The following is a 16444-nucleotide window of genomic DNA, read 5'->3' as shown; positions in this document are numbered from 1 at the left end:
TAATCTCATTTCCTGGATCTGCAATTATTTATTCATTGGAGATTGTGCACTTGCCACTGTACAAGACACAAAGAAAAATCATCTGACTATTCCTGGTGATAGAAAATTCAGGTTTTCTATTCAAATTCTTGCCTTTATTTCTGGTTTGTCTGCATATTTTTTTTCCTAAGCTGCTGCAAGCACACACACCGGTGTGACAGGTTTGGAGCAGATATAAAATGATTGATGAAAACCATATTTTGGCCTTGTTATGGGAATATTTATTGTAGAAATACACTCAGGTAACTCTGTAGGGGCATATCTGGGAAAATAGGAAGGACAGAAAAGAAAGGCTGTGCCCACAACTGTACCTCTGATACCAAAGTAATTTGATCTGCTTTAACCATGATACAGGGTTATGGAGTCACAGAAACATTTGCACGAAGTGGTTTTGAATTGCTTTCATCTAACCACTTTGTTTCTTCCGCTGAAATGATCAATACTCGGCTTTAAGAAGGATGCTGTGTTGGTCTACAGGACTAGAGAGAGGCTTCCCCGCAGGAATAAACACAGGGACCAAATTCTGACCTGCAGTGCTGTAACAGTTCATAAGTGAGTTAGTGTCAGACAGGAGCTGTCTCAGAGAGGAAGAATTGCAAAACTCCATCCATCTCGGAGAGGCTAAACATCTAACAGCCAAGGAGCTAGTACACTTGAAAAGGTAAAATGACAGATGCAGCTAAGCATATGACATGAAATTGGATTGATCTGGATGAAAGATACTAAATCGTGCTGGACATTGCTACACCAAAGACATGTACCTATAGAGATAACATGACAGCAAAGGTCTGATCAGCGGGACAATTGCAAGAGCAGGAGTAGGGTGCTCTGTGTTGGGATTTGATTGTATCTTGTGGCTGCCATTCAACAGACACTCTTGAGTATGTGCTTCAGGGTGAAGAGAGGAGAGAACACCACAGGGTATTGCCATGGTACAAGCCAATGAGCAAAAAATACATCCCTAATCAACACCGCTGGGGAGCTAGGGAGTGGCATTTTAAGAGATGCCAGGCTCACAGAAAAAGCAGCAGATGCTTTTTCCATGCCTGGAAGAAGACAGGAATGTTGTTTTGGGAAATGGTGAGCAATGGCAAAAGCAGCCAAAGAGATTAGGATGTGTGAAGGTAAAACAGAGCACAGGGAGGCATAGAAAAGCCAAGGACCCTGACTGCTCTTTGGGCAATCAGCAGGATGGCTCAGCCTGCTTGCCTCCACTTGTAAACAGAAGCATTTGCCTTCTGATGCTTTTATTCCTGAAGCTCTTTCAAAACTCTGGAGGAACAAACCTGGTCAGTGAAGATGCCCGACCAGTGGTTCCTACCAGGAAAGGGCGCAGGAAGGGTCCTGCCTGTGTGTTCCTGTTCTACTTCTGCTAAGCTTCCCAGAATGCTGCATAATAGATAATGTCGCAGAAAGAAACAAAAAGCCTGCTGCTCTCACAACTGTGTACCAACATCAAGGTTCATCATTTATAAATAACCTCTGGGATCTCAAGGAAACATACATAGCAAAAGTCAGTTTGCAGTAGGAGCTGGGGATTTCAAGAAGTGGCGAAACACAAGTGAAATATTTTGGCTTGAAGCAACAGTAAACATGCAATAGAAGGTGCTTCTCAAGCCATCAGCATTGCATTACATATGTGCCATTGCCCTGTGTGACTCTTACTTCATTTACACAGTGAAGGATGTTCTGCCAAAAACCTGGAGGACACGGGCTCTGAACACTCCACCCCAGGAAGCATCAGAGGAAACGTGTTCAAGTTCATCCCATCAACCTACTGCCTTCCAGCCATGGCTCTTTGGAAACCAAGTCACTAAATCAGCTCAGGTTGGTCACTTACTCTTGACCTTTTACAGCAATTACTGTGCGCTTGGATTACAGATTATTTGGCCATTCACTGTTTGGCTTCACGGGTTTGTGCAACACAAGCGAATCTGCTTAAAGGGAAAGATGAACTGCTTGAAGGTGATGAACAGTTATGCCCACTTTGTACTTCTAATCTGCAGCGTATACCTAAGAAAATCATGACTTTAAGAAAAATAATGAGTCATTCATACTCGTGCAGATCAACCTAATCAAAACAAAGGCAAGAGCTTTTGGCTAAGGAGCTGAAAGCCTTGCTGGAGAGATATGCTTGTTCTGTCAGACAAATGACCTCTCTTTTCCCTTCAATCAACCTGACTGCCTGTAATTTTACTTGCTTCTCTGCTTTTAAATATTGATGTCTTACAAAGCTTCTCATTGGAAAAAACACATCTTACTCTATGCTGCCTTGTCAGATTACATCAAAGACAAAGGCTCAGCTTACACTAGTACTTAGAAAAGAAGACTTTCCAGGCACCGTGAAGAGTGATTCAGTCAACAACAAGCTTCTCTCCAAATCAGTAGCCACCAATTCATGATGCCATGGGCAGTATTTTGCAGCTGCTGCTGGTTTCTTAGCAGAGAAGCATAACTCAGATGTTAATCACTTTTATTCACTAAATGCCCCATGACAAATCCATCCCTTGTCTAAATCAAGAGAGAGACAATGGAATGGTATATTGTTTTGCTCAAGAAGAACTAGAAACAGGGTATCAAGCTGTAGCTGGAAAGAAAGAGTTAAGTAAGAAGCATAGATCATAAAAGCAATTTTCTAGCAGTTGCCCAGTTTTAGACTAGAAATTAAGAATCCAGCAAAGTATCCTGCACCGAGAAAACAGGCAAATCTTGGCATGCATTTACTCACCATTTTCATAAAGAGACAGTGATTTGGAAATCAAATTTTAGTACTGCTGTGGTTGAAATAAACTTTAAATAAAATCTTCCCTTGTAGACTATAAAGAAGAACTTTCCAAAGGAAGATGCTTCAGCTCCACTTTTGCTCAGGGAAAATTTAAGGTTTGAAAGTGAGGAATCTCCTGCTATTATATGTACGGATGACAAACACGGGTCATGCTCTGATGGACAAACAAGGAAGAAATACTGTGAGCTGAAACACCTCTGGTTTTCTTTCTGTTGCATAGGTTATTCTCTTTCAGAGAGAAATGAGACGCAGACTCCCTGCTAGCACTCTGTACAACCTGTCTTAGAAAATTTTAAGGCCAGACTGGAAGCAAACCTAAAAAGTTCACTGGACTCAGAATTACAGCAAATCAAGAGGAAATGAACAGATCTGTAACATTCTATACAGAAAACCTGCAATAAAAAATGAAAAAAGAAACAAACAAGAAAGGGCACCATGGAAACTGCTCTCCTTCAGCCTCAAGGACAACTTCTTATTGTATTAGCTTTTGTTTGAAAATATCTGCCAGCTTTATCACCACACTCCTTTACACTTGGGGCACGAGATCTACAAAAATGAGCATGCACGTAGGCACAGGATTCCTCATACCAATCTTAAGCTGCTGTAGGAGCAAACAAGCAAGCCGGTTTGCTCACCTTCATCCCTGTCTCCTATCCCACACTTTATCTACCTATTGACAGCATAAAACCTTTTAGAGCAAAAGACAGTCTCTGTCCCCATGTTTGTACAGAGACCAGCCTGACGGATGCCTGCCAGTGGCTTTGCTCCACCGCACACATACAGTATATGTAGAAATTATAGGGCATGATCCAGCAAAGAACACAACATACGCCCAACTCTATGCATGTGAATAGCCTTACTGACGTCAATGAAATTACTTATGCCTGTAAATTATGCACATAATTAAGTATCTGGTTGGACTGAAGTCTAAATCAGTGATTCACTGACAGTCAGAATGCCTACCTCTGTGACTACATATATAGCCAGTTTTACCACACACGTACAGTAGTGTCCTGCACTCCAACACTCTGCCACTAACGTTGGTGTGGGACTCTCCCTTCCTGAAAGACGCTGGTGTACAGGGGAGCAGATGACCAGGCATAGCCTCAGATAAACAGAAATCAAAAATAGAGATGCTCCAAGCAGGCAGATGTTAACAGCCAAAGAAATCTCATTTTTCCTTTCAAAAGCAGCAAGTCACTTTTCTAAAGACTCTCAACCAATTTGCCCTAAAAGAATAGCAGCAAATTTAGAGTTGTTCTTGTTTTTCCCTGTGTTCTTCTTTCTCCAAATCCAATATCTGTCATTTAAAAACTGAACAATCAGAGAAACTCTTATTACTAGCATTGCAGCTGCTAAATGAAACGTGGAAGGTCTGTCTATCCTTTCCTGTTGCAAATCAAAGAACGCACAAACTGAACTGTCTGTAAAACCAATTGTGTGTGCCTACACTTCCTAATGACAGCACAGCTTGCCTTATAAAATACATAACTGTTGCTGAAATAGTTTTGATCAACTGAAGAGTTGCAGAAGTGTTTGCTGCCCTATGGTAAGAAGACACAAAAACCTGCTCTTGAGGCTTCTTGGAAATATCAGAAAAACATTCTTTTTCTTTATAATTGGATCTTGCTATTTGTCTTTTAGTGTTTCCTTTGTCTGTCTCTATCTTATCTCTATCCATACTGTAAGAAGTTTTCTTTCTTTTTCATTTTTAGTATTAAAAAGTTGGTTTTGTATTTCAGCCTCTTCAAAGCAGCCAGAGTCCTGACTGTCAGCAGTGATGTCTAGACACAGTAAATTCTTAAACTCAAGGCCGTTACCCTTGAGAGAGAAAAGCAGCAGTATACGACTGCACGTTTTTCCCTGGGCAGTTTCCAGTGCTTTGTAAGGCTTACTTCTTTCTGAGGCTACAGCTTGTTAAGATGAAATTTGGATCAAGTTTTGACTTGAGAATTCAAGGCTACTCTACAAGTATGTTCAATCCCAGGGGCTGGGTCGGGTAAGCTGTAGTCAAGTATCAGCAGAGCTTCTCTTTTAACCTGTCCAGCAATAGTCAGCAACAGAAATCCCATGATCAGGTGTGACTGGTGTGTCTCCCAATAAGCCCCCTGTGCTTTTTGTTTTAAATACAAGATTAAACATAGTAAAATAAGGTCATGTATAGCTCCTGAAGGTTTAGAAGCCTGTAAGAGTACTGAGAAGCCATAATAAACGGCTAATGAGAAAAAACAAGCCTCACGGTAGCTTCCCGGTTAATTCATAGAGGTAACATTCAAATTCAAGATGCCAAACTGAAATAACAGATACTAGGAGAGTGGTGCATATCCAAGGAAGGCAAGAAACTACCTGCCAAATTCATTCAGCTCAGCAATTTTTAATTTCAACTTCAAAATCAATAATTCCACATCTTTTCTTTTTCCTTGGGAATAAATCAAATCAAATGTTTATTCTATCCTTTTAGCTTCTAGTACCTGCACTTCTGTCTCAAGGCTCATGACTCAGTTGAAAACACAATGCTGGCTGATTATGCTGCAACATTAGTGTGGAAATACAGCCCCACTACAAAACTCAGCCCCACCGTCCTCCTCTTCCCAGCTGAAATGCAGAAGTTTCTGGGATCATGGTAAAAATGCAATGCAAAAGCTTAGAGACCCCAGAGCACCCAGGCTTAGCCCAGCAGCTCACTTTGAGCTATGATGCACATCACTTGTCTTTATGATCGCAGAGTCCAGCTGCAAATGTTTAAAACTAAGAGGAGATGGGAATCAGAACAGCAAAACAAACACCTGATGTGAACAGCTCCCCTCTCCTTACACAACCAGCTCAAGCAGAGAAACTTCACCTGTCAAAGGGAAAAAGCCAAACACATTGGGAGATCATTTGGGAAATTCTCCATCTCCTTTATGTTTAGCTTCAGAGCTGTTAACCATTCCGCATGAATTCCATGGCCCAAACTCCCTCCCTAGAAGGTAGAAATCACTGACTATGAAGTGCTTATTCAGCTTAGGGGTTCAGGCACTTCTGCAATGACCGTATCAGGTTTTCTGGACACAAAATCTCCACTGCTGTTAAGGTACGTACATACTGTTCCGGAGTTAGTTCAGAGGTGTAGCCATGATGAAAATATAGACAAAAGCTGAGGTAGGTAGCCCACTTGGCACAGCTGATTGACTTTAATAGGTGTTGATTACACTGCTCATATTGCATGAAATTAAAAAGCTTACAAATGTTATGAGCCATTACCCTTCCATTTAAGAGAGCTTATGACAAGTTAGCAACATTTAATGAAATCCTTTTCAAAATGCCACAGGCAGAGCCTCCACGAGATTTTGCTTTGAAACGCAACTTGTGGAGTTATTTCAAAGTTTGTTTACTTCAGAGCTCCCTCTCTTGCTCTTCTTTGGGATACTGGGATTTTGCAGCTGGCAGGATACTTCAGCTCCCTGTTGTGCTCTCCGTTGGAGCCACATAACACCTGATCATTAGATAAACAAAGGGGAGTAAACAAAGCAAGATTTAATTCTGGTGTTATTGGAAGTACCCCTTCAGCCTGCCTAAAAAAACCTCCTTCAAAACTCAAAGCGGAGAGATTTCAGGTCAGTTTTACTATGAAAGTAAAGGGAAATGTTTTCATAGTTGCTGTAAAATTTACTTAAACTTCCACCTTTTCAGCACACTGGAAATATCACAGAGCCACTAACTGCCTCCGAAGTGCTGGGGCAACCAAGGTGCAGTCTGAAGTAAGCTTTCTGGATTTTACTGCTTAAGAATGAAATTTATTAAGAGGAGAGCATATCAGTTTTATAAATCCCATTGGACCCTCACAGCCTACTGCCATATGCGGACTCAGATCAGCTTTGGATGGCGATGGCAACAACATCCCTGCATCAGGTGAGGAGGCTTCTGCCAAAATGATGCCTTTTGCAACTTGCTCAGCTGCTTCTGTTTGTTTTTTACTGTTTGTCCCGCTGGCTGCCAGCTCTCCTCTCTGTTGATAGCTGTCAGGCAAGCAGGACTCAAACTGACCAAACTGAGAGAGACATTTATAGCAAAAGTACACTGGCACAGAATCTAACGACAAGGTTATCTGGAGCAGTGCCACAGTGAAGGCTTAACAAGCCCTATAGGGAGAATAGGAGCTCGCCAGGCACAGCTGCAAGAAGCTTGCAGCAACCTTGTTCTTCTTTTTTCCTTTAATTATTAGGGCTTTTAAACAATATTTTAACATCTGCTGCCAAAACTCAACCAAGGAGCAGTAAGCTATGAAGATGCACTCAGAGGAAGCAACATGCTTCAGAAGTCGACCTCAGATAGTGTGAGTTTTTTCTACACAAAGCTGCAATGCAGCTGAACTGCCCCAGAGGCCAATCCCAGGGGACCAACATCTCTTAAGAGCTGCCAGGAGTTCTTACAGGCTTGTGTGTGGCATGAAAAACAAGAAGACTCCTCTCTTCTTTGAAGGATCGATCACTAAGGGAATAGTTAAACACTGGGAGGAGTAATGGATGAAGAGGTGGTGGGAGTGTGTAGGGACTACTAAGTGACAGCAGCACGGTGAGACAAGCTTCATTTCCACCGTGCGATGGTTTCAGTGAGCATGCTGAAATCCTGAGGCACTTTGCTAGACCAAATCATCAGGAACTAATTCAATATCCTTTTATTGCTCTGTAAACTCTGACAAGGAAGAAAAAGAGTTATTCTGTCTTCTTCCTCAAAAATATAGCAGCCTTTTTTCATGCTATCTAAGCCTTTACTGAAAGCTGGATTTCTACTACGCAGTTTGAGCATCATACAAAGTTGCAATTATCTTGCCATCTACATTGCCTTTCCTCATGGGTTAATGTAGCCTTTTAATTCAAATTGGTATGTTATATTGCTTACAAATATGTATTTATGGCCATGGGCAGGTATGCCTCATTGTTGGCACGTCACTGTTTAATCCAAATACATGGTTTATTGTTTTTCAGTGTGTATTTTTAGCTCTGAGGCAGGTAGACCTGCAGAGCAAACAATACAAAAGAATACGTCCATTATGGAACTGCTTCTGTGCTTTAAAATTATACCACTCTGCTTCCAGATCCGAGACAAGTACATTGGCAAAATAATTATTTATCACTCTTAAAAGCTTTCTTTAAGATTTTTATCATTCAAATACTGGCTGGGAAAATACGAACAAATACATTTTATGCACTTGTTAGTCTAACTTTTATGCTGATGAGAACTTACTAAACACCTAAAGAGAATGGCAGTTACCAGCCCTAATTCACAACTGAATTTTTAATCCAAAACCTGAATTTTTTAGGCCAAACAGATGCCCTTGCATCTGCCACTTGCATGTAGCCACTAGTTATTTCGTACAGCTTCCAATGTGACCGTTCCAACACTTTGAACGAGGAGGCTGCTCTCAGTTAGACACTCACTGGCACAGTGAGTAGGATACGGACCTCTAACACAACCCAAATAAAATAATAATAATAATAATAACGATAAGACACTGCACTTTGCTTCAGGCTTTTTTTCTTGGGTGTATAGGAGTCTTGTTTTAAATTCTTTTTTCAGTTGATTAAAAATAATGGGAAGCAAACCTTCAACATGAAACCAGCAAAATACAGTAAGAGATCTCTTTTAAAAGACACTTAAAACCACCTCCGAATCTGTTCAGTGAATTTTGCCATCACTTATACCTGTGTAACAGAATAGCCTGGAGCTCCCTCAGACAGCAGAGGACAGACAAGAAGGTTGGTGCATACGTTTCCATCTGTGTTTCCAGACCCACTCATCCGTATGAGAGTCTTCACGAGCTGAATGGCAGGACCCCAGTCAAGAGCTTTATACTACAAGAGACCTTTGCCAGGCAAATTCATACTCTTGTCTTTAAAATGATTCAGGGTAAGAAAATTGAAACCCAGGTGCAAACATTTGCAAACTGAGGTTTATTTTTTCTTTCTATGTACTTGAAGTGAACATTGAAAGGGCAAAAGCATCCTAATCCTATCATGACAATGTCTTTCTCTGCTTCCTAAAGCTGAGATTATCATCTCATTGGCTGTCACACAGCTCCTGAGAGAATTCACTTGATTTTCCTGTATAATCACAGCACAGGATTTTATTTCTGTTGTTGCTGGAATGGAAAATGCACATAGTCTGTTCTCTCTCTTGCCTCTTTTAAGTTACTTACAGACCTGGATGTCACAAGCTTTAGAACACTTCAATTGCACTAAGACAGCTAAATCTGTGCTCATTGTAAGTTTCAAGCAACCTGCTTGTTAGCAGCTCTTCTCAACAAAGGAAGGAAAGTTTCCAGCTTTACATCTCTACCCAAATTTGGGCAATGAAGACTGAAGACCACAAAACCGGTGCCACTGCTTTCCAGCACATAAAATTAACAATTTGTGCCGCTGCATACAACTTTCAGTCAAAGTTTGTCTGATTTACAAGCAAACAGATGGTTCATACAGTAGTCCACAATAAATTACAACAGTTAGAAAGACAGCTACATTTTGAGAGTGACAGTGCAGCTGAGCTACAGATGGGTTTATAGACGACCCTTCCAATTTTTAATAATCTCCATAATTTATCTGCAAGTAAAGAAACGTGAGCATTCTTAATGCACCTTCTAGACTAAGTAAAAATCACTTCCATTTACACAGGCAATACTTCATGGTCCAGTTAACTTCTTAATTAAAGGCAGCAAGATGTTCATGTTCCATGCAAGTGGCATGGAAAATACTATTTAGTTTGCAGTATGTTCAGCTGGGAGTTTAACATGTTCTGAACACTCCTGGAAAAGGGAATGCACCTATCTCATTTATTTAAAACAAAACTGCAAGGGTGCAAACACTGCTACCACAGTTACTATTCATTAATCTCCAGATAAACTTTAACCTCATGTAGTAAAAAGGTTAGGTTCATTTGAAATCTCTGATGCTTAGAGACAGACTTCTAATCCAGGAGACACTACAAAACTGGTATTACTGATCCAGGACTAGGATGGGGAAACAAGAACAGAGACCCTCATTACATGAAGAGAGAGGGATTTAGAGGGTCACTCTTCAATGGGTAAGGGAGAAGGAAAGCAAGTCTGGGCAGTGTCATCCCTGAGACATGAGGTAGCCGTGGTGCAGAAAGAAAGTGGCTGGAAGCAGTTTTAAGAAGCCAGTTCATGTTTGTGATTTTAATGGCCATTTCTCCAGCACAGGTCTGAACCATGTCAGTCCAATCCCTCTGCTAACATTTTTGAAGGGACTCCCCAAAAGATGTCTTTGTTGGGTCGTCATCAATTGCATGCCACAGTATGACAGATTCAGTTCTTCTTGGTGTAATTTCCCTTGCAATGAGTTACCTTCCAAAAAAAGCACAGCTACAAGCAACTAGTCTATCCAGAAGGTGACGAAGGGAGCAGTGCCTACTAGATAGACCTCTTTAAGGCACCCAGTCTCTTGGGGTGATTTGAGGACTTTTCCTCCTCTCTAAACCTTGGTCTTCCTGCAAAATTATTTGGGGAAAAAAAAAAAAGAAAAAAGAAAAAAATATCCTCTTTTAAGTGGAAAATCCAAAACTATCTTTAAACCAGAAGGCACAGCTGCTAGGAAAGCAAGTGTGTGATTTTAATTACCACCTTCCTGGGACTTTAGAGATGCAGCGGAGAAGAAGTGGCACCAGTGACAAATTCAGGCTTTCAAGAATTATCACAATTCATGTTTTAGAGATATTTTGGCAGGGATTGCCCAGCTCTGCCTGCAGCAGAGCAGCATGGGGATCAGCACTGAGATACGAGTGGGAAAACCCACTACATGAAGGTCATGGGACAGCAGTCACTTACACTTAAAGCAATTCTTCCCCTGTCATTTCCATCCAGCACAAACTCCCCTTCATCTACTACAGAGGATGATAGTGAAATTCTATTTTTTGGGGTTGTCTGTGAAAGTTTTCTATAAATAACCAGCATCTGAAGGTCTTTATATAAAACCATTTTCTATTACCATACACAACTCTTCAGTTGTTTAATTAAACATGTGAAAAATATTTTATGTCAGCTTATTTCTGGGATGCTCTTTATTTTGCCATTATTTGTCATCTTGTTTCTGTTACACTTTGCATATTTAAAGCTGCACTACACACTTTGGAAACCCAGAGAAGATTATTATGGAATTAGTATAGATGTTCATCTGTTACTGAGTGCTGAGTTTGGCACTTTATTTTAGCAATACTCATCAAGTTCAGGAACCACTAGCATGCTTTCCTCCAAGAGAATACTGCCTTATACTACTGTTCTTTGCAAAAACAAAGCATTGATTATTTAATAGTATTTATAAATATTCCATAATTATCAGCCTTTGATTCACTGCAACCCTTGCATTTGCTTACACAAGCAAGGGAATTTGCTTACAAGCAAATTCAGACACAGCACAAGAAAGCAGAAGTTGATTGAAATCAAAAGAATTGCCTCTGTCACTCCCCATCCCCAACAGAAATTCCAATGTTATCGTGAGCATCCTGATAAGCCAACACAGGCAATGCCAGTTTAACTCCACTGAGAAGTCAGAGAAACTGTACACATGGTTTATGTAAATATATAGTTAATATAGCATCTACTGAAGCCAGGAGGGATGCTCCAACTCACTAGGCTGTAGATCAGACCTTCTGGCTTGTAGCAAGATCCCTCTCTGACTAACAGCAAAAAAAATCCTGGAGGAGGGATAAAGGAAGGAACACACAGGCCTCACCGTACATTTCTTGTTCGTACATTGCATTCATTAAACTGTCAATGGTGTGGAAACCATGAAATGGTTTCATAATCTCAAGATGGGGACACCTTTTGTCCCCCTGGCCATATTAAAATGTAGATTAATATGATAATATGAAAGCAGCAAACTCCCCAGTAGCAAGAAGTAGCTCTCAGTTCCCTTAGTAATCAAATATTATTTCAAGCAATCTAACTAGAGAAAAAGAAATGTATGTATCAGTTTGTCAGTCTATTTATCAAACTCAGTGCTGCACCCTTCCCACACATTTTACATTACAAAGTCTATGGCATGTAAGGTTCTGCACTTTTGTTTTAATTCAGGGATGAAAATGCCAATAGATATGAACGTTTTCTTAGTAACTTTTCTTCCTAAATAATTATGAATGTTCAAATCAATTCCTAGCTATCTTACAGAGGTTACAACCTTCGATAATTAAATTGAATATTCTATTGGCTGTTGTGTTGACTACGCTACAAGTTCCAATTTCTACAAGAGCACTGAAATGCTGAGATAAAGGGATGTTAACTTTATTTAATTAGCTATCTGCCATTGTTATCAAAGTGGAAGGTTGGCATCTGACTCAAATTAACACTCTGGATCAGGAAACAAGACAGATGACATCTTCTGAGAAGGATCCTGGACGCTCTCTGTAATTGTTTCAGTTATTTTAAAGCTGCTCAGGACAAACAGGATTGCATTTGAAAGAGCAAAAGTCATTGACAGTCAATGAAGTGCTCCTATGAAAATGCTATTTCAATCACACTTGGGTTCTTTCTCATTTTCAGTTGTTAACATCCTTGCCACTTCTGTCAAGCAGTCTCTCTCCTAGAAGCATTGAATTTTAACTGCACATAATTTTAAAACTCAAAATGAAATAGGCCTGAGCACATAATACCGGTTTCTTGTGCCTGCTAACAACAGATCAGGTCCTTGTGTCAAGGCAATAACTCTGCTCCCTGCAGAAAAGGAGTAACTAGTTAAACATGAGCTGGATTTCACAACTGCCTGCCATCCCTCTACCTTGGAAACATTAGGTCTCTCATTTGAGGGTTGTTTGTCATTTATCTTGAAAGGAGACAAAAGGACAATCTGAAACCTCAGTGGTGCTGGAAGCATTTTAAGTGTGGCTTGCACAAACTAAACCCACATATATCAACTTTGCAATGCCCAGAGGATATAGTATCCAGATGAAGTCCTCAAAGGACACTCACAGTCTCATTCCCCAAATTACATTCGTATACAGTGGCCTAAGGAATTTATCCAATAAACACACCACTTTGACACTTCATGGTTTCTTACAGTTCGTGCTATAGAAATGTGCTTATTCCTTTCCCAACAACTTACTGGTCTTGACCGGATTTCTTTGGCGTAGAGAGGCTTCAAGAATTCTGAATCTCCTTCAAGCTTTAGACCCTTTTCTGTGATTCTCAGGTTCCCCATTCCATCCTAAAACACAGAAAAGAGAAACAAAACAACCCCATTACTTACAATTACTACAATCACCAGGCTGCCAATAACTGATTTTTTTTTTCCATAGCATGCAAAAGTACTGGCAGGCACTACAGAATGCAACTACTTGTGTTATCTTTTTAGTTCAGTTTCTGTGAAAGAGTATTCTATTCAGAACAATCTCCAATGCCCCCCAGTAAATGAAAGATGTTCTTTTAAGCTACTCATCTCTACTCAAAGAGATGCAGTGATGCTCTGTGTTAACAGGAAACTGCTGACTGTAATATTCACCGGCTAACTGTATATTAATATAACTTCACATTCATAGCAAATCCATATAAAGGCTATGTGATTAATTCTACTGAATTCCATACAGAGAATATGTGATTAATTCCACTGAACCGACAAAATAGGGTTTGGCTATGTAGGAGTATTGCAATAAAATGTGGCAGGGAACTTGACCCGAGTTATTTGAGGAAACCTCTGCAACGCATGGACTCTTTGGTGGGATCAGCCCTTAGAGCAAAATAATGTGGAAACCTGTTGATTAGTTTCAAGTCTCACAGTCTTTCCTATGGTTTTGACACTGTTAGGATGCTACACGGCTTCACTGGAATATATACTTATGCAAATATTTGCTGTGGGAGAACAAATGATACTACAGGAGTATCCTTCCAAGAGACTGCTCTCCTGTCTTGGGCTAACTCCTGACTTCTTTCTCCTGCAATGATCAGCTCAGGATTGAAACCCTTGCTCTGCTCTTGCACAGCCGAAGCACTTCCCAGCAACCTGAACCTCTATATCCAAATGTTTGGGCCTCCTAAGTCATTACCATGCCCTTCGAGCAACCACTGCAAAGTCCATTGGCCAGGCATTAAGTAACTGGTGTAATCTGCGTTTCTGTCCTCTCCTCATCTGGATTTCATAGTTACAGCTATCAGTCCTCACCCTCTCCCCAGTCTCCACCACTCCCTGCACTTCCATGGCAAAAATCTTCTTGTCAAATGGCATCAAGGGTTGGCTGGAGATCTCCAGCAGATGACTATAAATAGTCCCTTTTCTTTAGAAATTGCTTAGTTATGTGTGTCCAACATGTAACGACCCATAATAGCAAACAAAATACATGTCAAAATTGCATATGAGTTTTTCGCACGGTTTTCATGCAATAAGACAGGTACATGGATACATTGGCACAGAGCAGACCAAACTGTTTGTAACTTTGTCACTTTGACTGTGAAAGTCATAACTTTTACAAAGATGAGGGATTTAGTTTCATGTAGGCCACAACTGCTTAGAAAGGGGTGTATGTTAAGAAACATGGTGTGGGTGTGGAATTGCACAGGTAAAAGTATAATCAAAACCACACCAAATTCCAGGTATTATTTCTAAGATTCAGCGTGATTGCCAAAGTCTGCCAGGATTGAGGTAAGTTGGGCTTTTCTCTGACAAAAAGATGGTCTGAAGTATACTTTTTAGCATAAATTTGACTGACATCACTGGGATTTGAGACTGATGCTAGCAAAAGCTATGTGCATAAATTAAGATTGGGAAATGAACAGGAATTGGGTGGGCAAGAACTGCTATGACAATCCTCAAAAACATCCCTTAAGGAATCTTTCCATGCCCCTCCCTCCACCCCACCCCACCCCCCCTTTTCCCAGGCTACAGAAGCAGAAGGATGATGCTAAATGATGCCTCAAGGACTCCACAATAAGGCAGGATACAATAATCACAAAACCTACATCAGCTGGAGCTCAGTGTGGGGAGCACATTGCAATGAGAGACACACACATCAGCACTTCCAGGTAACGTGACTCATATTACAGTAAGAGAGACATTGAAACCAAGAGTCATATAGGCTACAGGATGTCAAGAGTAGTAATTTGGAGGAATTACTGATCTGCAAATACAGACATGCCACACAGACTCTATAGCATCTCATCATGCAATTTAGGGACTCACCGAGAAGGACTGGGCTGCCTTCTTAAGTGCTGGTAGGCAAGTCCTTAAACACTGAAGTTCAAATCAGAAGAGCTAACTCACAGTTGTTTGAGGGATTTTAGAGCAAATGGATATGTACTTGGGTAGAAGATCAAGAGAGGACCAGGAAAATCCAGGAAAACTACATGCATTGGATACATGTTTTCTAATCCAGCTGCAAAAAATAAAACACATCTGTCTACTTCCTCTTCCTCCCATTGCTTGTGCACCTCCAGCACTGGAAGAAGAGTCACTGTCACTGAAGGTGAATGGCTAACCCAAACAGATCTGCATGAACTACTGCCAAAAGGCATGATTTGGAGGGATAAGAATCAAAGACATAGTCTGTCTCAGCAGTGACAATGGCCACTTGCCAGAGGTTCTCCTGTTCCAAGAAATGTTCCCAGCACGTACCCTGCCAAGCGAAGACTGCTCTTGCCAGTGTGTAGTGTCTTATGAAAAAAGGAAGTACCAAGCCTGTGGGACAAAGTACATCAAGAACACATTTGATATATATCATATAAGCAGGTGCACTCTCCTACAAAACCAGTGGGCTGGAGAAAAAGAAGTGCTTCCCCATGTTGTTGTTCTTAACTTTCGATCCTTCTCAACCTCTGATCCTCGCTCCTTCCTCTCCTTCTGTGACTGCCAAAACTAATAAGAGACGCACTTTCCTAGTGTTTGGCATTGGGATGCAATGCTTAGCACTGACTTACCACAATTCACTCTCTGCTGCTCATGTTTCTCAAGATCGAAGATAACAGCTTTTTGTAGTGAATGTCTGGGTCAGCAGGTGAAAAAACAAGCAAAGGTTGTAATCTGAGTTTAAAGTTAATGGGCATCCTGGCCTCATATAGGACCATCACTACTAAATCACACTTATTATTTCCCATTAGAAATAAACAAGCAGCTTGCAGAATTATATAGATATCCCAAGATACAGATACATTAGAGAGAAATCACTGTATGAAAGACTACCTCACATATTGTTTTGGATACTGCATCTTCATCCTCCCTAAATCATATGGTCTAGTAACAAATAAATGTCATATTCTGCTACAGAGAATACATATGAAAGTTCCTGTGAAATTTCATGACCCATAAAATGCAGCAGAAAGCTGCCCAGAGTGACAGAGATCACGAGTTTGTATAAAACATTGTGTCTATGACTGGTTTATATCCTTATCTGCCACTCCATTGCTTATGAATAAAGGGAAAAAAAAGGTAGTATCGATCATTTGATACACTGACATCTAACAATCTTTGTTTCTCCCCTTTTTATTAGTAGGTGGCTCAGCAGCGAGTGAATGACTTTATTGTGCAAGCAACAAGCCAGCTTTGTGAGAGTGTCCAGGCGGCAAGCTCCGAACAGGAGGCACAGAACTTGGGACCTTTCCTTTACCATCTGCTTTGAATTATTTCGCTTTCTGGTAGGGCATGGTGA

The 16444-nt window shown here is 40.7% G+C and overlaps 1 protein-coding gene across 1 annotated transcript in view; it reads right to left on the bottom strand.

Annotated features, from left to right (window-relative positions):
- SGCD (sarcoglycan delta) overlaps positions 1 to 16444 on the bottom strand; it is a gene marked incomplete at both ends in the record, with an annotated part of 123102 nt that overhangs the window by 57334 nt on the left and 49324 nt on the right. The window contains one exon of the mRNA XM_080627510.1: positions 12916 to 13017. Within this exon, the coding sequence (XP_080483636.1) occupies positions 12916 to 13017 (102 nt within the window). The remainder of the gene's footprint in view (positions 1 to 12915; positions 13018 to 16444) is intronic.

Source organism: Psittacula echo (assembly GCF_963264785.1).
Source record: "Psittacula echo genome assembly, chromosome: 11".
In the NCBI taxonomy this organism is placed as follows: domain Eukaryota; kingdom Metazoa; phylum Chordata; class Aves; order Psittaciformes; family Psittacidae; genus Psittacula; species Psittacula echo.
This window is presented reverse-complemented; position numbering and strand designations above follow the sequence as displayed.